The sequence below is a fragment of the Ambystoma mexicanum genome, chromosome 1q, assembly GCF_040938575.1.
Source record: "Ambystoma mexicanum isolate Mex_15411 chromosome 1q, UKY_AmexF1_1, whole genome shotgun sequence".
In the NCBI taxonomy this organism is placed as follows: Eukaryota; Metazoa; Chordata; class Amphibia; order Caudata; family Ambystomatidae; genus Ambystoma; species Ambystoma mexicanum.
The window spans coordinates 34522842-34545843 of record NC_090922.1 but is presented as its reverse complement, the minus strand read 5'-3'; the positions used below and the strand labels follow the sequence as shown (position 1 = coordinate 34545843).

Below are 23002 nucleotides of genomic sequence, written 5' to 3'. Positions count from 1 at the left end.
GTTTGGGCTTCTAGTTAGTTTACCAGAGGTATAAGGGTGGTTGAATGTTATTAAGGGAACTTCTTTGGTTGGAAGGGAGGTAGATGTAGAGTAACCAAACAAAACTTCAGGGACTTCGTTCTTGATAGAATACTGTGTCCCCCGTTGAGCATTCTCCCAAGCATAACCCCGCTACCCAGGCGATCCTCCCTCGCTCGTCCACACCCAGGGCTGGGATCTGAGAGCGCCAGCTCTCCCCTGGCCACCTGAATAAGGGATTCTCAAGGTCTACTCGGGAGAATACCCTTAGGTTTCTCAAAGGGGTTATTTCAATTATGTGCTTGGAGAGCATTATTGAAAGTTTAGCACTATGTTTTAGCACCAATCCCAATTCTTCAGCACCTGCCTTGCGAGTTGGAGTCTCAGCCTTCGAGGCCTTGGAAAATGATGTTGCAGTCTCAAGCTAGCAGAACGGATCTCTGTAAGCTGGCTTCGAGCGGGTCCTCTCGAGCTGGGGGCATACTGTGAGGATGTCCATAAAGGTACCCACAAAGGATTGTTTGGGGCTGGAAAAGTCTTCTTCCTCTGGTTGCTCAACTTTGCTTACTTGGCGGTAGAAAACTTGGTAAACTCCAACGCTTCAGCCACCATGGCATAACCCATCCAGCACTCCAACCTGCGATACATAAGGTTCTTGGGTTTAAACCTTTTGGAAAACTAACACATGTCTTCAGGATTGTCACTTGCAAGGCAATGACTGCATGCCCAATGGGTGTCCTTCCAAGGGAACTAAGTATTAAAGCTGGAGCAAAACTTAAAGGTTGTATTCTACATCTGAAGAGCATAAACCTGGGCAGCCAATTAATGTGAAAGGAAGGGGTGGTGGAGCCATTCTTCATGTTGTGTAATGTCCATCCTCCAACCCCACACTGCCCCTACTGTAAAGCGGCAGTAAAGTCCTCCGGAGTCGAAATGCATGGATAGGTGTTGATCTTCTTTGCCGCCTGGTGTTGAGGGAACCATGAAGTTGATTTTCCATTCTCCATCACATGCTACCAACTGATGGTGGAAAAAACAATCGGAGGACGCCGATGTGTGAAACATCATGGGTACGGATGATAGGAATACCTGTGGCAGTGCAATAGTGTGACAGGAACACCTCTGTCAATACTGTTTACTTCTAAAGTTAAAGAACTTGTAATACTCTGGGCCAATCATTAATTGGAGTCTCATGCAAAGCATATGACCCCAGGGAGATTCACAAGCCTCAGAAACGTTCTTCTAAGACCACACCAGCCATTTTCAGAATGAACACTTCCAAGGAAGGTACCTGTGTGCTCTCAAAATCAAATATTCTATGATATCTCCATACTTGTTTTGTTATTGAATTAAACATTATCATAACTACAACACAGAACTCTTTCTTAGACCTTTGTGACTACAAGCAATCTGTATGACCAATAAAATAGAGTGTTGCCAAACTGAGTGTAGATTTCACCAACTTGTCAAGTATAAGAAACAATAAAAAAGTAAACTACTGTCCAGGAAAGGCATTAAACATATAGATTTTAAAAAACACAGTCCACGGCGGGGGGGGGGGGTACTAAAAGTAGAAGATCCCTGAAGACCCTTACCAATAACTAAACAAGTACCCTTGCAGTACAATACAATACAATGCCCAAGTGATAGCTCATATGACACAAAATCAAACGTACCAACCAACACCAAGTTGACCCATGATTATCACTTTTAACCAATTTATTTTGCACATGTCATATGGCATTCTACGTCTGGAAGGCAAACGCTAAAGCTGCAAGGTCCTGCAAAGCAATGTTTCTTGTCCTGTAACTGTCCCCTGCCGAAGGTTACAGCATTTGTTCGCAAACCCAACACCTGCATTTGTGATATAGCGACTTCTAAATCAATGTTGCCATTTTCATTCACAAGATTTTAGTTATTTAAAATAAAAAGATTTAATTGGCAGAGGTTATTTCCACTTACCGGAACCCTATCTGGGTACTTTGCTCGGATCTTTGCAGATTCTACGCATCTGTGTTCTGTAAAACAACATAACAATGAACATGATCAACTGATCCCCATTCGACAGAGATAAACAATTGAATAACTATGGACCGTTTCCAGGAAACAGGAGTAACACCACCAAAGTCAGAATGTCAAGCATTTCTTTGACAAAAACGCTAAACCTAAAATTGTTTTAGACTGGGCAGTAACACAAGTGTCTCTAAACCTGAAGCAAATATACACACATACATGGAGCCTATAGGTTACTGTAGTGTGCAGTCTATTGTAGTGCATTTTAATGAGGCTACAGTACCTCCAAGGTCCTCAAAGGTTACCCTCAATATGTATAGAGATGTATGTTTTTCTGGCTGTTTTTATAATATGTGTCTCAAGACTGTGGGTTTCCTGTTGTCTTTCTTAGTTTCTGGACCCCTCAAAGTTTCATTTTTTCAAGCATGCACATGATCATGGATAAAATGAGTACCATTAAATCAGGTAAAATCAGCTATTACTACAGAATGTAGCAGCTGGGGGATCCAACATAAACCACAATATGAAAAAACAAATATTTCTATAGTGATACATTAGCTCAGCACGATGAGACGGCCGGGCTGCACATGGTCAAGCGTTTAATATAACGTTTGTCAGAAATTAATCGACTGGTTCACAGATAGCACAGCAAGTAGAGCGCTCGCTTTGACATCAGTGCAGAGCCTGCCGACGCAGGTTTGAATCCCAGAAGGGCAAACTCAGCCTTTCATCCTTCCAAGGTCGATAAATAAGCACCACACACAGTGGGTAAAAATAAGCAGCGCTCTGATGCCTGAGGATTCGTAGCGCTATATAAATGTGAATTATTATTACAGGGCATAAAATAAGGAGTGTCACATAGCAATTTGCCATGCAATTCTGCAGTCAATGAAAGCACAGCTCACCCGGCATTCATCTATTGTCCTAGAGGCTCCTTCCACCCTCTTATCTGTTCACTGCAAGTGCAAAGAGGCTGAGAGATAGCAGAGGTGATTTCTGCTGCACTATAAAAATTGCCAAACTCCTGTGTGGGACTGCTAGGCAAGAACCCTGCTCTTTTTTCAAATGATTGCAAACCAGAAGTAATCTGGATTATGACCAGTATGTGATTTGTTTAGTTTGGATTTTTTTACAGTGCTGTAATTCCCTTCCCAAACATGTAAATTGTTAATGCATATTTACAGTATTGCAACACTGCATTCTCTACATGTTTATCAGTAAAGTGTAAGTAATTGTATCTAAATCTCATAGAATCAACTAGATTTCATTTTGTAGGGGAAAGTGCATCATATTGACAAGTGAACACTTTTGAAAATGTACATGATGACATGGCCAATGCTTTTGATGGCAAACCTAGTTCTGTGACCGGCTGGTTGCATAATCTGTGCAACTGGTGCTCAACCCATGAGCTGATCTGAAATTCCTGTCATCCTATCGTTTCACCCTGTTGCTTTATGCCAGCTCCCCTGAAAATGAGATGGCTGCAAACCAACAATATTCCACCTAGTTTGCCAAGTTCACTACCTGCTACACCTTCCACTTTGCTAAGCCGTTTCATTTATTTCCTCTTACATAATAAATACACAAAGCTAACTAGGATTGTACACAACGTAGTGATCAATAGTTCATCCAGTATGTACAGCTACAGATCTACTGCTCAGAGTGCCAATGGCGACAGAAATCGCTTTCATGGGGGCTTAGGGCTGGAATGCTGGGCTTACTTCACTCGGGCTTGAGGACCGTTAGCGGCACTACCCTGCCCCCAAGAAGTGGTAATTAACGCTATATTGAAAACAGTTGATAACAATAACAGGCAAGGGCCATCTTGTCCACCTGAAGTTGACAATCACTCTCCCTGCTGTAAAACCATATGGCGTCTTAGGCTATGACTTTCCTTTAACATCGTGAACATTTTGGTTTTATGAAACTTCTGAATTTCTCCTTACAAAGCAAATAAAGGGTCAAGCATACAATTTGAAGGACACTGCCCTGACTACACCCAGCCGCACAGAGACTTGCCCTGAAAAATGTTTTTAGATCCTTTTTGTCATATCTATTTTTTATTGTTGTTCATTTATGCATCTAACCTTTGCATTTTACAGACACTCATCACACTAATGTATTACTTCAGAGGTACAAACAAATGCTGTATTCTTCCTAATGTTATGTCTTGGGTACAAATAACGTCTGGTGGCATTTAAAATATTAGTACAAAATTGCTGATCAAATAGGTTTGCAAAACAAGACAATTTTAATGATCAAATTCTGCTAATCAATTTTTGAAAAATAATGTATGCCTTGTATTACTCCTTTTATGAAACTGAATGTTATGCACCAATGCATTTCCTGTCTTGTGACCACTTTCTGACATCCAATGCACAAATAAGAATATCAAGTTTATTTATTGCACGTTATGCGAGATTCCTTCTACTTCTAATTACTTCAATAACTGACGGTACTGTATGCATGCATTTAGGTATGGGATTTATAAAGCACAAAACGAGCTGGGAAACAACAGGGTGCTGCACAAAGAGGATGCAGCCAAGTAGGGTGCATGGATAGCAGAGGAACTGGGATGGCAAGTGGGTGGCAGCGGAACGTTGCGAGAACTCGAGAGGGTAGTTCTTCCCTAAGTTCTGATGTATCAGCCTCAGGAAGATGATGGTCTGAGTCAATGTCGACATGGCCCCATGACAGAAGCGATTTCTTAGCAGGTGAATTATATAATCCTAAACTGTAGGCACTGACTGGCGCCATGTAAGATTTTGAGGCAATAGTATTTTATTTCTATTTTTTAAAGTTGAAAGTAAAATGATCTTTATGGGACTATGTGTATTTCCCAAATTGGGATATTTTTGGGCAAGTACAAATACATTTTAACTTTAAAACAGGTATCTGGTTGCAATCCATTCTGCTTTGCACCTTTGCACCTAGTAATTCATGAAAAAATTATGCATTTTTACCTTGCAGTTTTCCATCAGGTTATGCAGTTATAGTAATAAAGCACCATCATGCCGGCACTTCTATGATGATACGAATCACCGGAACATAACCACAGAGGTGTGTAGGTGGAAGAAGAGGGCAGGCTCCCATGTGTGCTTTTCCCATTTTTTGTTCGTAGTATTTGTACTCATTTTTTTGTTCCGATTATTTGACCGTTTTAGGCAGTACACGTAACTGGAATCAACTGGTCTAAAGCTTAGATGCTTTATAGAAATGAACCAATATTATGATTACGTTAGCAAGCTTCATAGCCCGGGAAGGAACAAGTTCTTGAATAGCTCAGTGTAGTTTTGGCCTGTCCTGGAACATCTCTGTGCTGATCTCATTCTTTCTGGGTAAAATATAATGCAGAGCTACGGATTTCATGAAAAAACCAAGGATGGGTATTATGCCTTATACCAAAAATACTGGTAACACTGTCTGCTGCTGCATACTCGACAGCATGGCCTCATCTGATCAATTGCTCATTTACATCATTGGTACAACATACCTGAAATGTCTCGTGCCTAAGGTGTCAACATCCAACTCTTGACAATACTTTCAGACATTCATTGTCTCTTACACATCACGTTAGTCACATAATCAACATGTGAATTGTGAAATTATAAAACGCCAGTACAATGGCACTCAAAAAGAATTCAGAATTCATGAATAACTACATCAAAATTCAAGATAGCATATGTATCATCAGCCAGGTTATGTAACTGTTTCCTCAGCAAAAGCAAACAAAATAAAAACAAATGAGAGTTATGTCAGTTGTTACATCCCTTTAAACAAAAAATAACTGTTCTGGCCCAGAGGGAAAAGGGAGGAAGCAAAACCCCTCTTTAGCTCTAGGGAGATGATTGGTGGAGCATAATGTTTGAAGCAGTAGCGTCGGGAGCAAGGAGAGGGTATACCCTTGGTGCAGTCCATGAGGAGTCGAGGAGCGTAATGACAGCAAATGAAGGAGCGAGGAACTGAAGAAAAGAAAGGAAGAATAACCAAGAGGTAAGGACTAGAAGAAAGTCAAGAGCAAGAGATACTGAATCACTGGAGTGTCAACAGGAAGGCACCAGAGTTGCGACACACTGAGTGTCTCCAGCCTGAGTGGCTCCAGCCGACTGTATTTGTCTTCTGTGTTCGATGCAGTATGCGACGCCATCTTGCGAACTACTACACCGCGCTGTATGGAGCAGTCTAGTAAATGATGGACTCCCGTTTGCTGCAGGTGCCAACCATCCCAGTAGGACCTGGACTTCCTAGAACAGTAAGCCTGCTTGCACTGTTTGCAGGTCCCAGTTTACAAGGGTATGGTCAGTGGAAATAGTGAACAAGAATAGTGGCACAAATGTGAGAAGCAGGTTCCAAGGAACAGTCCAAAACAAATCCTTCCCAATCAACCAACTATTGGAGTGTCACTCTATGGTATATTGAGTCTCACAGTTTGTGGAAAACCTACTTGGTGCTTCCACTGACCAATAACAAAGGAGGTGCAGGTTTGTTCCTTCTTGGAGGGACGGGTGACATTATTTTGTCTTGGAACCAACACTGGAAATGCTTTGGGGTGAATGCCATAAGTACAATTGAAGGGAGAGGTATGCGTGGAGGTGTCGATTGAATTTTTGTAAGCAAATTCAGTTGTTGGTAGTAGAGAAACAGTTTTGTTGGGCAGAAGTGGCAAACCATTGTAAATATTGTTCTATCATCTGATGGCTGCAAGGCAAGAAGTCACACTCATAAGGGGAACTCCACAAATGTAATTTAATAATAAATAGTTCATAGAGTCAAAAAAGAAATTCATCAAAATGTTTACATTCTTATTTTTTAACAAAGTGTAGAAATCTTCCTATTTAGCAGTCCCTACACAACTACACTCCAAACAATATATACAAACTGTTATTCAATAATTCATTTATGTCATGTAAACATTTCAACACCAAATCATCAATAATTAGATACATTTATGTCAAGCGAATATATGCGAGATTATGTAAATAAATATTTGACAAAATACATATAACCTATACCAACTTGTATACTCAAAATGCCTCAATTCTATGAAGAATTTGAAGAACTGTATATAAAACACTTCACAAACATAGGTATTGTTAATTAAACAAAATGGCACTGGTGTCCTGCAGATAATCTTCGGGCCGAGCTCTTCATCAGGAATGCAGATCACCAGTTTTCTGGACATTTTCTATAATGATAATATGTAAAAATCAGTTACTAACTAATTTTGCTGCAAGTCAACAGTGTATTAGTATCCCAACTAGTTCGAACAAGGACGTTCAACGTCGCAATATCAGCCCCACTTCTTACCCAAATTCTGTCCACGATCAAGATACAAAGAATGCCTAGTGTTGACCCGCTGTGCAGCTGTAATAACAATATACAAACGAGATCCTTAAATATCCAACAGCTTTCTTCTATATTTCACAATAAAAGTAAATTTGACGTTTGCACCAATACCTTTAAGGAATATTATACTAATTATTCTAATACTAATATTACAATAGTGTGCGACCTACACACGCTCTTTGTAACAGTTGTAACTTCCCGACAGGAAGGGAGGTTGGCTTTCTGTCTTTGGTACAAACATTACAGGAAGATACATAATTGTGCACATCAATTTGAATAGACGTCCACCAAAAACTGTGAGTACCAATTGTGAGAAACCTGAAGGTATTCTACCAAGTAGACCTCGGAGACCCTTATTCAGGTGGCCAGGGGAGGGCTGGTGCTCTCATATCCCAACCCAGGGGGTGGACGAGCGAGAGGATCACCTGGATAAGGGAGCGCAGGGTTATGCTCAGGGGAATACCCGAATGGAGATGCGTTATTATACCGAGGGGGACGAAGTCCCTGAGGTTTTCCTTGGTTATTCCACATCTGCCTACCTTCCATCCAAAGAGGTTCCCTTAACTACATCCTACCACCCCGTTACCCTCAAAGCCTGTAACTCCCAGAATCCTTGTTTCACCCATCTTCATTCGAGTACTCCCCATCCTTCGGCTCCACGGCCCTCTGGTTATTCTTTTCTGAACACCCAATCTATTATGACAGACAACTACTGTTCCTACAATCCCCCTTCTTCATTTCACAATCTCGGTTATTGCTGTTTGCCCCACAAACCCTCCTACCCATTTCAAAAACCCTTCAAAACCCACCCTTCCGAAATCACCTACCCACCCCCGTAGGACGAAGACTATAGTTCCCCATAACACCGCTTCTCTATCCTGTCACGCAGAGCACTTAGAAACTTTACATCTCCCCTTTTCCCAACACGAAAAAGAACAAACTAATACGCAACCTGTTTCTCTGACATGTCCCAATACAACGGTCGGGCAATTGATCAGAATCATACACACCTGGCAGCCCTTTCCTTTCCCCACAGGGATAAAAGATGGAGCAAGAGAGCACAGTACGAGCAAGGCAGACCGCACAACGAGACAGTTATCCAGACCCGGCAGTTCAAGAGGAGGAGAAAGGCGGCGATTATCGAGAGGCTGACAAGGAGAGACACTACCTTCCCCTTTTCGACGAAGACCAGCAAAACCTCCGCAGAGGGAATCGTAAAACAGAGCACAATAGCCCAAATACGTTGCAGCAGTTGTCAACGAAACACGCAGCATATCGATGCCGATAAGCTGGAGCGAGGAAGACTTCTGCTACCGTGGTTCCGACATTGACTCCAGTTACGAGGAAAGCCAAGCGGTTCATCGCAGCCGGTGAGTCGAAGGGAGAACCAATAAGAACCAGGCTGTGGTGAATGAAAGTCGCAAAGTGAGAGAAGTTCAAAGAACTGTAAGATTGTAAAGGGGAGACCAGCTGCAGAAGGGGACCAGCACCCACGGGTGCTGCTCTGAGAAACTCTGGTCGATCCCCATCTGAGTAAAACTACAGATACCAGAAGGCTGTAGAAGAGCCGCCAAGATAGGTCAAAGTGGTCATACAGGAGGTCAAGCAAAATCCCCATACAGTCGAAAACCTTTGACCTAAGAACTATAAAGAAAGCAAGGAAAGTGAATCCCACCACATGAGAAAGCAGGGGAAGTCAATCCAGTAAACATTGAAAGCAAATGTGGAGGTGAAGTTGACAAGAGTGAACCCGGAAGAGGGATGCTGACAAGGAAGGGGCAATGTCTAAAATCCAAATAAACAGTGTGTTGACAAACGTGAACCCGGCCGAGATATGTCCATTGGAAAAAGACATTGAGATTTGTGAGTGAAAGGATAAGCCATAGTGAACACTGTGGAGGGAGGCTGAAAGCAAAAAGGGGTCTACGCCCGGAAGAGGGGGACCAAGGGGTGAAGCCATCACCTGAGAACAAAGCCATAGTGAACCCGGTGGAGGCAGGCTGAAAGCAAAGAGGGGTCTGCACTCAGAAGAGGGCCGCCCAGTGGTGAAGCCATCACCAAAGAAATAGGTAGAACAGAACTTTGCGTTTGTTTTGTTATTTTAAAACCTATCAGGCCCTTGGAACCAGGAGACTCAACCGCCGAAGGCCTTGATATCGATAGGAACTGTTTTAGGAACCAAGCCCAGAGGAGGGAGATCCAGGGGGTGAAAAACTATCAACCAACACCACGAACAGCAGGGGCAGCGCCCGGAAGAGGGCGACCCAGGGGTGAAGAATCCTTACCCGAAGTAAAACCAGGAAGCAAACTTTCATTTTGTTGATGGAACTTTTGTTTTGTTCTTTGAACACGTCAGGTCCTCGAAGGCAGGAGACTTTGAAAGTGGAAGAGACTTGGCCATGGAACTGGATCTGAACTGTAGACTTGTGCTGGGAAAGATTGAGTGTGTGGTGAGCTGTGCTCCAAGATCCCACCTTACCCGGTGCTTAAAACATGGGAAAGGGAGACTCAAGCTACCGCATCCGGACATATTATTTGTGAACACTTCTTTCTTTTCCTGAAAACGATCCCACACCCTTTTTGTATTAGTTTTAAGGTTTGGCAATAGGTTTCTTTGTATAGGTGTCATGATCTCTGCTTCCAAAAGATCAGGACTTGCCCGACTCCCTTGGAAGCAGACCCATAACCCCGGTTCCGAGTGCCAGCCAGTCCCAATTGGGACCTTTTGGACCCTGTCCTGGCGCCAGAGGCACCAGGCTCATAAAGATGCCCAGTCCCAGCGCTGGAAGCGCCGGGCTCATAATGCTTGGGTGGACTTACCTGCAGCAGACCATGCTGCTTACTTACCTGCCAGTTGAACCCCTGATCCTCTTCTGTTTGGGACTACTTTTCCTGTTGGGTGGGACAGGAGCCACTCCCTAGGTTCAGAACACTGGAACTCTTCTGGAAAGCAGGAACTCTTTTCTTACCTAGGCGTGGCTGTGGAAGGAGACACCTAAGCACTACAGGAGGCTATTTAAACCACACCCGATGGATGAATCTTGCTTTGCGTTATTCTGCATTCTCTGCAGCAGAACGCTCATCGTGTCTTCTGCTTCTGATCCTGGGCCTAAGGGAACAAAGGCTTACCATCCTGGAATCCAGTCTTCAGCAGCACCTGTAAAGACAAAGAAAGAACAGGTTAGCACTACGGTCTTCAGTGGCAGCGCATCTCTTACCTGGTCCATCGGCTGTCACCAACGCCTCGCGCTGCATTCCGGCATCTGAAAGACAAAGGCTTACCTACACTTCGCATGCTCCGGAGGTCTTCGCACTGCATTCCGGCATCTGAAAGACAAAAGCTTACCAGCTCTTCGCACGCTCCGGAGGCCTTCGGCGCTGCACCCCGCATCTGAAAGACAAAAGAAGGTGCGTTTAAAGACATTGGGCAACTTTATTACTCACGTGCCATTACTCCTTCCCACGCCGAATCCAGTGGGTATTCCAGCACCCTTCAGCTTCTCTAAAGCTACGAACTTGTACCTGCAAGATAAAAGGGACAGTTAGTGCGCATCGTGGAGCAGGCTACAAGCGCTTACTTACGTGCTTCCAGGCGCTTCTATTCCTCACGCGGGTTCTATCCTCAACTCTCATCAGCCCGCCATCCGCCATCGCCGGAACCCTGCAAAACAAGAGATATCATTACAAAAGACTTTTAAGACATTTGAAGTGCCCAGAACTTACCGTTCGTGCAGTTAACGACGGACAGCAGTCCTCTGAGGTCAAGAGGCCTGCACCCTTATCCAGTGAAGAAACTGGTTACGGCACCCTGCCCCGAGGCAGATGGAGAGCTCGGCGTTCACTTACCTAAGGTGAGGGCGTTAACCTTTGGGGTTCTACAGGAGAAGAGAAAGGGAAGAGGAGAGGAGAGAGGCACCCAATAAACCCAGTTCATTAATCCCATATTTTCTATCTGCAGACATCTTACTCTTCGAGTCAGACATACAGTGCACAGAGGTCCAGCCCAAAGAGCCAACCGTGTGTTACACATCACCTTTGAAGATACGGCATTCACCTAGTCAAGACCGGCGCCTCTGCGGGAATCAGGTGAGCGTTACAGAACGCAAAGCCAACCGCAAAACTCCCACCCAGGCGCTATGGAAACCTCGGATACCGACCAGCTAGCCCAGTTACTTGGGGAACTAAGAGCAGAAGTTTATGCAGCCCGTCAGGAAACGAATGCTCTAAGAAGGGAACTGATTATTTCCAAGGAGCGAACAGACGATCTCGCTAGACAATTGCTACAGTCACAAGCCGGACAAACTCCGTTACCCGCATCAGGGGCAAATCTTCCTTCAACATCCTCTACGAACCCAGTGCAGATCAACCTACCTGGGAATGTACCTCTGGCTCCGCCCGAACGATTTTCTGGTGACCCAAAGAGGTTTGCAGTATTTATTAGTCAGTGCCGGTTGCACTTCTTATGCCGGCCAGCAGCCTTTCCAACTGATCAAGCTAAGGTAGCTTTCGTGCTTTCGTACCTCAGTGGCAATGCGGCAGACTGGTCGATCCCTCTAGTTAATCAAGATGATCCGGTTCTCCATGATTTTCAAGCTTTTCAGCTCAGTATGGAAAAACTGTTTGCAAGACATTCACAGGGGCAGGCCTTGGACAATGAGCTCCTTTCATTGCGACAGGGTAATACCTTTTGGCTTATATTGCGTCTTTCAACAGACTGATAGTGGAAACTCGATGGCCTGAGGACAAAAGGATTACGCTGTTTTATAGAGGTCTACGTGAAGAGCTCAAAGATGTGTTAGCCCAAGTAGTGAATCCCCTGCAAGACTGTTCGGACTATATTGACTTAGTCGTTCAAATTGACCACAGACTGCGGAACAGGAAGGCCGATCGTTCCAAGTTTGATGCTCGAGTATTTTCCAAACCACCAACTCCTACCAAAGGAGTAGACTCCGGGGAACCCATGCAAATAGGGGGCCTGAAAGGACCACTAACACAAAAGGAGCGGGAAAGGAGAAAACAGCTGCAATTATGCCTCTATTGTGGAAACTCGGGGCACTTTCTTCGAGACTGTCCGGTGAAACCAGCCAAGAAGGCAGTAGGAGCTGCAGTTACCAGGGTCATAAATTCTGAGCAGGGAAACAACCTCGCCCGACAAGAATAGAGGTCCTCTTGCCGAGCGTTAAAACCAGTTCCGTGACCTCGCATTTCGTGATACCTATGGTCCTCATTAGCCCTGAACATCCGGATCGATTACATGCGATTGAAGCTTACGTCGACAGCGGTGCCATCGGCAATTATGTGGATCATGAAATGGTTTTGAGGATGAATCTGACTCTTTGTCCAAAGGCTGTAAAGGACGTCATTACTACGGTGGATGGTACGGAGATAGCCTCCGGACCAGTAACGCATACCACCCAAGAAGTGACGCTAGTAAGTCAAGATGGACACCATGAGAAGATCGTGTTCGATGTGATCAAGACCCCTCAGTTCCAGATTATTCTAGGAATTCCTTGGTTAGAGAAGCACAATCCTCAGATCGATTGGCGAGCAAGAACGGTTCAGTTTCCAGAATGTGTCTCTACTTGTCACCCTCGACCTGGTGTTGCACTGGCAGCAATTTCCTCGGAGGCTCCCCAGTTACCTCCTGAATACCTAGAATTCCAAGATGTTTTCCGGAAGGATCAGGCTAACTCTCTACCTCCTCATAGGTCTTATGACTGCCAGATAGACCTGATACCTGGATCTACTCCTCCTTGTAGTAGAATTTATGCCCTCACCGAGCCTGAGAATCTTCACCTCCGACAATACCTGCATCAATACCTAGCGAATGGGTTTATTCGTCCTTCCAAGTCCCCTGCTTCCTCAGCTTTGTTCTTCGTTCCAAAAAAAGAAGGGGACCTTAGAACTTGTATAGATTATCGCGCCCTGAACCAGATCACCGTTAAGAATAGATATCCGTTACCTTTGATCCCTGAACTCCTGGACCAAGTCAGAAAAGCATGCATATATACAAAGCTGGATCTTAGAGGAGCCTACCACTTGGTACGAGTAAAAGAGGGCGATGAATGGAAGGCGGCCTTCCGCACCAAGTATGGGCTATTTGAATATCAGGTCATGCCCTTCGGACTTTGCAATGCCCCGGCCGCCTTTCAATATTTTATGAACGATGTCCTCAGAGAGCTCATAGATGTGTGTGTTGTTGTTTACATTGACGACATCCTCGTTTATTCTTCATCGGAAACTGAACATGGAAACACATGAAAATGGTCCTCGAGAGATTGCGTCAACACAAACTTTTTGCTAAGTTGGAAAAATGCGTTTTCAACGTGACTGAAGTTGAATTCTTGGGATTCATATTATCACCTAGCGGAGTGCGTATGGATTCAAAGAAGGTCGATGCAATTCTCAAATGGCATCACCATCCTCCGTAAAAGGTGTTCAAAGCATGTTAGGCTTCGCTAACTTTTACCGCAGGTTTATCCCCGAATTCTCTCGAATAGTCCAGCCCTTCACCGCCTTGTTAAAGAAAAACAAATGTTTTGAATGGTCTACCGAGGCGGAACAAGCTTTCCAGAATTTGAAGACTAGATTTATCTCTGCACCGATCTTAAAACATCCTCGCCCAGAACTCCCCTACATCATTGAAACTGATGCTTCAAGCCTTGCCATGGTGGCAGTTCTATCACAAAAGGACCCAGTAACCAATCAGTTGCATCCCGTGGCATTTTGGTCCCGCAAATTCTCGCCTCCTGAAATCAATTACACTATTACTGATAAGGAACTCTTCTGGGGGCCCGACACACAGTTACTGTGATTACAGATCACCGAAACCTGCAATATTTGAAAACCGCAAAAGCTCAATCCTCTAGGCAACTCCGTTGGGCACTATTCTTTGCCGAGTTTGACTTCATAATTACCTATCGACCTGGTACAAAAAACGGTAAAGCGGATGCCCTTTCTCGGATGGGAGTGGAAGAACATTTGATCAATCCTAAACCTGTACCTATCATTCCAGAACAAAGAATTCTAGGTGTAATCGCCACACAATCCATAGAGGAAGTTAAGGATAAAGCCAGGCTACTGGTAACTCCAGCAGACATACAGAATTGGCATCTGCAGGGAAAGGACTTTACGGTGAAGGACAACCTATTATATTTCCAAGAACGGTTATACCTGCCCAGCACAGAGTTACAGAAAAAGGTAATCTCTTGTTATCACGATTCTTTAAAGGAAGGACATCCCGGTATGACCAAGACCTCGGAAAAGATCAAGCGCTACTTCTGGTGGCCGTCTTGGAAAAAAGATATCAGAGACTTTATAATGTCCTGTGGAGTATGCGCCCAAAACAAGAGTCAAAAGGAAAAACCAGCCGGCCTCTTACGCCCTATTGACATCCCGCCTCGCCCTTGGCATACGCTTTCTATGGACTTCATCACCGATCTACCTCCATGCTCCGGATACAATACGATCCTAGTAATCGTGGACCTATTCTCCAAGATGGCGCATTTCATTCCACTCAAAGGCTTACCAACAGCAGCAACTCTGGCCCGTGAATTTCTCGAAAACATCGTCCGACTGCACGGTTTTCCTTCAGTTCTAATTTCGGATCGAGGTAGTCAATTTATTTCTCATTTTTGGCGAAGTTGCTGTCAACGACGGACAGCAGTCCTCTGAGGTCAAGAGGCCTGCACCCTTATCCAGTGAAGAAACTGGTTACGGCACCCTGCCCCGAGGCAGATGGAGAGCTCGGCGTTCACTTACCTAAGGTGAGGGCGTTAACCTTTGGGGTTCTACAGGAGAAGAGAAAGGGAAGAGGAGAGGAGAGAGGCACCCAATAAACCCAGTTCATTAATCCCATATTTTCTATCTGCAGACATCTTACTCTTCGAGTCAGACATACAGTGCACAGAGGTCCAGCCCAAAGAGCCAACCGTGTGTTACACATCACCTTTGAAGATACGGCATTCACCCAGTCAAGACCGGCGCCTCTGCGGGAATCAGGTGAGCGTTACAATAGGCCCTTTTTATTTAATGCAACGCCACTAGGGCTGCCTTATTTTCATTTGATGGTCGACGCTTGCTCCCATCTTAGATTTATGTTCAGATTAGGTGTTTTTCCAACCTATATACAGTTTAATAAACACCCTTGAACTATCTTTGCTGTTGCCACCATGAGTTCCTTACACAAATCAGTAGAGGATCTGATTACACAATGTCCCACCATCCTACTATCATGGCAAATTACCAGAACCATTTGCTGAATGCTGGCACCGAGTATGAGAAGATGAGATCCTTTGAACAGAAGACCACCCCTTGTTGACTGGTTGAGTTTTCCTGTATAAAGTTTGGTAACCCTCTTTGGACTTTCTTCAGAAAGGTAGATATAGCATACACAAAAGACAGAGCAGAACATTGGTTCCTTGGGAGTATGATGGTCTCTGGCCGTGAATCTTTGTGCGATGCACATCAGTCACTATATTGTCAGTAGAAAGGTAACAACAAAAACAATGTGGGCGAAACAATATGCCCACCTGGTCGGTCTACTGTTGTGGCAATCCATCTGTTGCAGCACCCGCACTTTTGGTGGTCTGTGCGGATATCTACTGCGTGGCAGGACCCAGTACTAAATATCTCCATTCTTTGAAGGTCGTTTTGATTTTTAGAAACTCCTTTTCCAGGACAGTGTAGTTATACTCGCTCACTGTAAAGGTATGAGACAAATAAGCGAGAGGATGTTCCATTCCATCGTCTTGTGTTTGCTAAGCACTGCACCCAAGGCCCAATCGGAAGCATAGGCATCGACGATAAAAGGGCAAGTAGTATCAAGCTAGCATAAGATTGGGGCAGTGGTAAAACACAGGGTTTCAAAGATTGAAAGGTGTCTTCCGGCTCTCGAGTCCATATAAAAGGCATTCCTTTCTTTAACAGTCTTGAGAGTGGTAAGGTAATTGCTGCATATGTTGGGATTCATTTTTGGTAAAAATTGGAGAGACCAAGGAAATGCTGGAAGTTCTGAGTTTCTGATGGACCCCACATTCATAGGATCCATACAGATTCCTTCTCTAGGGAGTACATATCCTAAGTATGGAACATCAAAAATGTAATTTTCAGATTTTACCAGGTTTTTATTCCTCAGTCATTGTAGAGCTTCGCGTACAATGTCAGCATAACTTTCCTGGGAGTTTGAGTACACTGAAAAGTCATCTATATAGACTATTATGGAGTGAAAAGAAGGTTGGGAAAAATGTGGTCGATGAACCATTGAAAAATGGCTGGAGCATTTGTTAAACCAAAGTACATGACTCTATATTGAAAGTGCCCATATGGAGCAAAAAAGGCTGTCTTCCACTCATCACTGTTTTTTATCCTCATCAAATGATACGCTTCAGACAAGTCGAGTTTGGTGAACAGGACAGCTCCACGTACTGACTCCTGGATGTCATTTATTAAGGGGAGTGGGTACTTGTTCTTTACCGTTACCCTGTTCAAACCCATGTAGTCCTTTTGGGTGGACGTGGTCACACACACCATAGAAGAGTCACCACAGGGTGCCCGGGATTCTGTGATCAAACCATTGTGTAGATTTATGTCAAGATATTCTTTCAGAGTTTTCTTTTCAGGAAGTGAAAAAATGTACATACTTCCAAACGGTACTATGGCATCTGGGACTAAATCTATGCTACAATCGAATTCTCAATGTGAAGAGAGTTGTCCAACTTGTGTTGGAAAAGAAATAGTGTATGTCTCTATACTGGGAAGGAACCAGACTGATATTCCCAGTGGATGTCACAGTGGCATTATGTTTCTTTAGATGGTGAGTCTCTGGAGGAAAGGTATGGTTCGTATTGTAGCATCTAACAATCCAGAACCATAACCCGGGAAATAATGTGTGTGCCGTCCAGTTAGTATACAGATGTTGCTTCAGCCAAAGCATGCCAAGTATGATAGTAAAGTGGGCTGCTCTGATAAAGTCAAAGACTGCTTTTACAGTATGTCTGTTGATCAGTAACAGCAAGGATTGTGCAGTAATAGGGCCAGAACATACGGATCGTCAATCAATACTGTCTAATGGTTGAGATTCAGGTTTAGCCACCTACGGTTTCAAATTTAGTGGATATAGAAATCACCAATAACAGGAGAGATTCCAAAGGACTCTAGAGACATAAATTGTGTCTTGATGGGAACCATGTTTTCTTGGTCCCGACCAGCAATCCCCATCTTGGTCGGGACAACTAGTTTCCCAAAAGCTGGGGAGGAATTATGGGGCACTCACAGACCAAATGGGCATCGGAAGTGCAGAAAATGCAGAGTCCCTGATTTCTCCTTCGTCTTCGGACAAGGGGCCAGAGATACTCACAATTTGCATCAGTTCTGGTTGTGATTGCGAGTGTCCGACATAGATTGGGTTACTTGTAGGTTCTTCTAGAAGGTAGGACGTGTTTGCTTTTTTCCACGTTTCTATCTTGCGGTCTGAAGTCTATTTGCATGACCAATGTGAGTAATTTCAGGAAAGTTGGTGGACGAGGGATGCATGCAAATTCATCTTTTAGTTTGTCGCTTAATCCTCGTCTTTACAGCGTTCATCTTGCAATTGAGCCATTTGTCTTGTGTTACGTGGGAGTTGCAATCTGTCAATTGTTACAGGCCTCTCAACATCAAATAACGGTTCTGGCCGCAGTGTGCCACTTACCGCCCTATGTGAAAATAGGGGCGATCGTGGTAAGTGCAGCTTAAGTGTAATAGCTGTACATGCAATGTGGGCCCAACAGCAATGTCCCAGAGAGAAAAAGCAGGAAGCAAAAAAATCCTCTGCGACTCCAGGGAGACGATAGGTGGAGCTGAATGCTTGAAGCAATAATGTCTGTTGCAAGGAGCGGCTAGGTTCTTGGTGCAGTCCGCGAGGAGCATAGGAAAATAGCGAGGAACTGAAGAGAAGGAAGGGAACACAACCAGGAGGTAACGAGTAGAAGGAAGTAGAGAGTGAGAGGCACAGAAACACGGGGAGCGTCAAAAGAAAGGTACCTGAGTTGCAAAGTGCTGAGCGACTCAGTCGACTGCATTAGTCTTCTGCGCTAGACGCTGTATACAACTAAACTGCACTCTACAGAGTAGTCTAGTACATAATGGAATCACAGTACACTGCAGGCAACAACGATACCAGAGCGACCTGACAAGCTAAACACAATTTGTTCTGTTGCTGTTGAAGCAATACCAGTGACCGCAATACAACACTGTGCCATGAAAGGGTTTGAATTCAGCACTGACAACAATACTGCTGTATCATTCACTTCATGTGTGATAATGTGTAATAAAGATTTTTTGTTAGGTCTTCAAGAGTCCTGCTGTATGCCTTTTATTACAGTCCTGAATATACGACTAGATTTATAACATTTTGGACTCTATATGCTACAAAGTCTCTTGTAGCCAGGACATAAAGTCCTTAGCATGATATTACAAGTTTTGTCGCTGTAAGTCTTGCTTTTTAACTATTATTTGGGGGGAACTTTGAATGGCACAGAATCCCTCATTTCTGATCAATAGCGCAGACCTCCTTCAATGGGAATGCTGAACAAATGTCTTCCCTGTATTATGCATTTGGAACTGCATTATATCAAAAGGTTTTCTCTTCCCTGTGACTGCCAAAGCTTTAATCCCTAAATCCACTTTCTGTTTGCTTAAATTGAGAAAGTGGAGTGCAAATTTTGATCAGTGCTTTTCTGTCCAATTCTACACAGTCCATCTGTTATGGGGGCACACTTCAAGAGTGAGGGGAGGGGTGAGTATAACCTGAACACCTCAATTCCATTACAGGAATAGCTCCTCCATGTGATGGGATTTTGTAAGTCTAAAGAAAATGATTGACAATCAAATATTTGTAATTTACAGGGAAGTGGAAGCCTTGCGGTGAACAGGTATTTAACAATTCAACACCCTGATGTTAAAATTCCCCAATCCCTGAAAATCCTACACGCCCCTCATGCATTCAGCGTAACCTCTTTAAGTGCACTGTAGCGTATGTTGCTGACCCAGGCTAGTGAAGCCCAGATTTTGTGGATCGATGTCAATCCAACCAGGGCATGGAGTAAACACAACATACTAATCTCCCATTGTCACTTGAAGCAGTTCCACCTGTGTATTTCATAAGCAGTCATCTGCTTACAACCCCTATGCAGAACTCTGCCCCTTAAGGACAAGCCCTGTCCTGTTAAGTCGTTTTATTCAAATTGGTGCATTTGCCATCCAGAAGTAACCATTTTCATTCCAAACGTATGCCCAGTCAGCCAGCAAATAAAAACAGGGAGTAAAGATACTCCCAATAAAATATGTCAAATATGCCCTGTTTCACCCAAAAAGCTCCATGGATTTTTTGGACCATTAGTACCTATAGTATCATAGAAAGAAATTACTATAATTAGTGAAGAGGTCAAATGTATATTTGAATGTGCATGAATAACTTGGTGTAAAGAAGTAATCATAAAAACATTTCTGTTTTGCAGTTAACATATATTTTTACTCGCATATAAAATACTCCCATTGGGAACAGGACTTACTTTTGTACTCCCTAAAAAATCATTTAACTACCAACCTTCAAAAATAGGGAGTAGAATACCCCCATTTCAAAATCTTATCTGGAACACTGTGTTCAGTATCCTCTAAAAGTGGAAAATGCCATGGCCTCGTCATTTTTTATGCAAATCACTGGTATCCACATTCATCATAGAGACCCGTATTGCCCAAGATGAGCCCACTCAGAGGTGCGCATATGCCTGCAATTACCAGGTTTGACCTTGCAGGTGAGAATATGGCTATCACAAATGAGTCTTGCTCATCAGCCCCCTCGAATGAGAATCAGCTAGTCAGAGGATGAAGTGTCAGACTTTAAGACCTAGCTTTGCTGCCTACCATGCTTCTATTTCTTTAAAGCACCTCGCCTGGTTTCTCCTGCCCGCTTTTATTTCCCTTGAAGTGCAGGGAGTTTACCAGCTGCTGGAACTAATTAAAATCCTGCTGACCAGTCTATGAATGGCACTGAAGGGGTTTACTTTGTGAAGCAATTAAGAGTTCCATTAGCATCCTGCGAAGCAGTAAAACACAAAGGAAGTGATAAACATTCACATGCTCCTAAATGTCTGAAGTGGAGAACACGTTCTAATAAGCAATCATAAATTATTGCATGCAGGCTCTAACCATAATAGAAGCCTACTTCTGTTACTTCCCTTTGCTCTTCGACTGGTTTCCAGCTCTCCCGTCAAATCAGCAAGTTTGGAATACAGGTTCTAATTGCCTGTACAAGCATGGATTCCAAGGTCCCCTTTTGGAAGTGTACACATTGAGAACTGAGCAAGAAGACATGGGCAAGCTCTGTCTCGGGATTCACCATGTGGAGCTATCCTCCGGGCTGGGAGGATAGCTCAGGGGCAACGTGCTTGTCTTGGAAGCAAATAAAACACAGGTTTAAAACACAGGTTCGAATCCGGGTGCCACGCTTTGAGACTGGTCTCTGGTAATAAGTGTGTTATAAAAATAAATTCAATTTTTTTTTTAAAAGCTTCTCTTTTTTTCTGCTGCACTAGCTTTAATAGCATTAGAGCCCTTACCATCAGGCTCTTGTGTGCTAGGAGACCTTTGCCCAAATAAGAGGCCCTTGCCTTCAGTTTGGATGCACTAACTTGCTTGACGGACACCTACAACACAACAGGGCCCTCTGGTGCGGACTCTAAATGATTCAGTAAAGAGTTACTACCTTCTACTAAGTATTTTTTCTTGCATTTATTTTAACGAGCTGCTGAATAAAGGGTCTTCAACACTTACACAGAAAATCAAAAAGTGAGTGACTAACTTTGCTGTAGTGGCAGCGTCAGGACCCAAATGGCAGGGGGCAAAAATTCAGGTTGCAAACTAATAACCAGCCAGTAAAAAGTCACTTGCCACCTCAATGCTATACAGACACCATTTCCTCTGGCCAAGAGTCAAATAGCACTAGCTAACGACGAGTGCACATTTTGCATCCTGCAAACAGTAATACAGAATGGAGCAAACATGAAAATGTCACAATCCCTAATCAGGAGTAAACATGTCAAGCTCCAAGCCAGGCATAAAAAATCACTTGCCCCTCAACTTTCCCCATAGACAAAGCACACCATTTCTTACTACCAGGGAGACAATCTCAGAGTCTAGCCAATGGCTAGAGGTGGATGCAAATTTTGCAGCCTACTGGATTACCTTAAAACGTTTGCACAAGGGCAAAAATGTATCAGAATGTTTTGTACTAGGTTTTCTGCATAATATGTTACTTTCCATGTTACTATGTAAAATCTGCAGTAAAAACATTTTCAAATAATATGGATTAGCGCTAAATCGGTTTTCTCAATTCCTTATTATCTGTGCAGCAAAATTGGTGCAAAACTCAAGTGCTACATTTTATTTTCTCCAGAAGATCAATGTTTTGGTAATCGCGCCACAGTAGGCTTTCCTGTATTCTATGGCAAGAATGGACGATGCAGCTCTTCTGTTGTATTTTGGGGAGAAGGGAATTTGGGAAAGTGAGCAGAAACAATACCCACTTTTCTTGTATTTGTATAGTTTCTTTTTGAGGATGAAAAGACTGTACTAACAGCTGTGCAAAATAAAGTAACTAATTCTGTCCACCATGGAAGCATGAAAGGTCGAGTTGGCCCAACTTGAATTCACATCTGAAAGTATGTATGTCATGGATTTCTATTGTGCCGCCCTATCTTAGGAGCAACAGCCTGTTGTGATATAGTGGGGGCACAAGCCAGCAGTAGAGCATAAAAGGCAGAAGGAATAGAACATCGAAAGCTAGTGCAGCCAACCTCTAATCTGGAGGTTATTTATAGATGCGATTCTGCACAAGGTGCAACAGCCCATTTAGCTGTTGATCTGGAATTGGAACCCTAGACTTGCAGTTGTCCCAAGGTTCTCTGCAGTAGTCACATAAATAGCACAAGAGGCTGTATTTCCACCTGCAGACATGGAACATAGCTGTATCCCTCTACGGACATAGCCACCCACCTGCATGCACCTGCAACAATTCACTTTTGGCCTTCATAATAAAACGCATATCACCTGTGCCATTAGAATGCAGTCCCACAAAATAAATTTAGTCCAGCTGGGCTACCTCCTGACAGTCTATCACAGCACCCATCCACTAACCAGATCTCCATGGGTCCCTATCAGGGACTTAGCCACCCCTCCCTACCTTCGTGCTGGCTAAAATGCACACACTCATTCTAAAAATCCTCCTTTCAATTCTCATTCCTCAGACTTCAGTCCTCCAAGGGCGTTCACCCACAGTGCTTTCAGGCCATACCAATGGCATAAGAGCTATACAAATGTCATAACATAACATCTCCTAAGGCCTTAAGGACGAGTAGGGGTCCATTTAAAAATGATGTCTCGTGACCTTAGTTATGGTCATGGTCAACCTGCAGAAATACCTTCACAAAAAAGCGGCACTGGTGTGGTGCAGTGGATCGTTTTCTTGTTGGGGAAAGTACAAAAACAATACATATTTTGTGTTACAAGCAAATATTTAAATTGCAGCACTTCTGAATCCCGGTGGACAAAGAAAATCAGATTGCATAACTGATATAAATGGAATACA

The 23002-nt window shown here is 43.7% G+C and overlaps 1 protein-coding gene and 1 long non-coding RNA gene across 2 annotated transcripts in view; both read right to left on the bottom strand.

Moving 5' to 3' along the window:
• The window catches only part of GABARAPL2 (GABA type A receptor associated protein like 2), a 100411-nt gene that overhangs the window by 63408 nt on the left and 14001 nt on the right, over window positions 1-23002 (bottom strand). The window contains exon 2 of the mRNA XM_069635459.1: window positions 1981-2036. Within this exon, the coding sequence (XP_069491560.1) occupies window positions 1981-2036 (56 nt within the window). The remainder of the gene's footprint in view (window positions 1-1980; window positions 2037-23002) is intronic.
• LOC138523766 (uncharacterized) lies at window positions 6764-8114 on the bottom strand. The gene is made up of 2 exons (XR_011283333.1): window positions 7339-8114; window positions 6764-7216 (listed from the first exon to the last, which is right to left on the bottom strand). It is a non-coding gene; the product is annotated as an uncharacterized lncRNA (long non-coding RNA).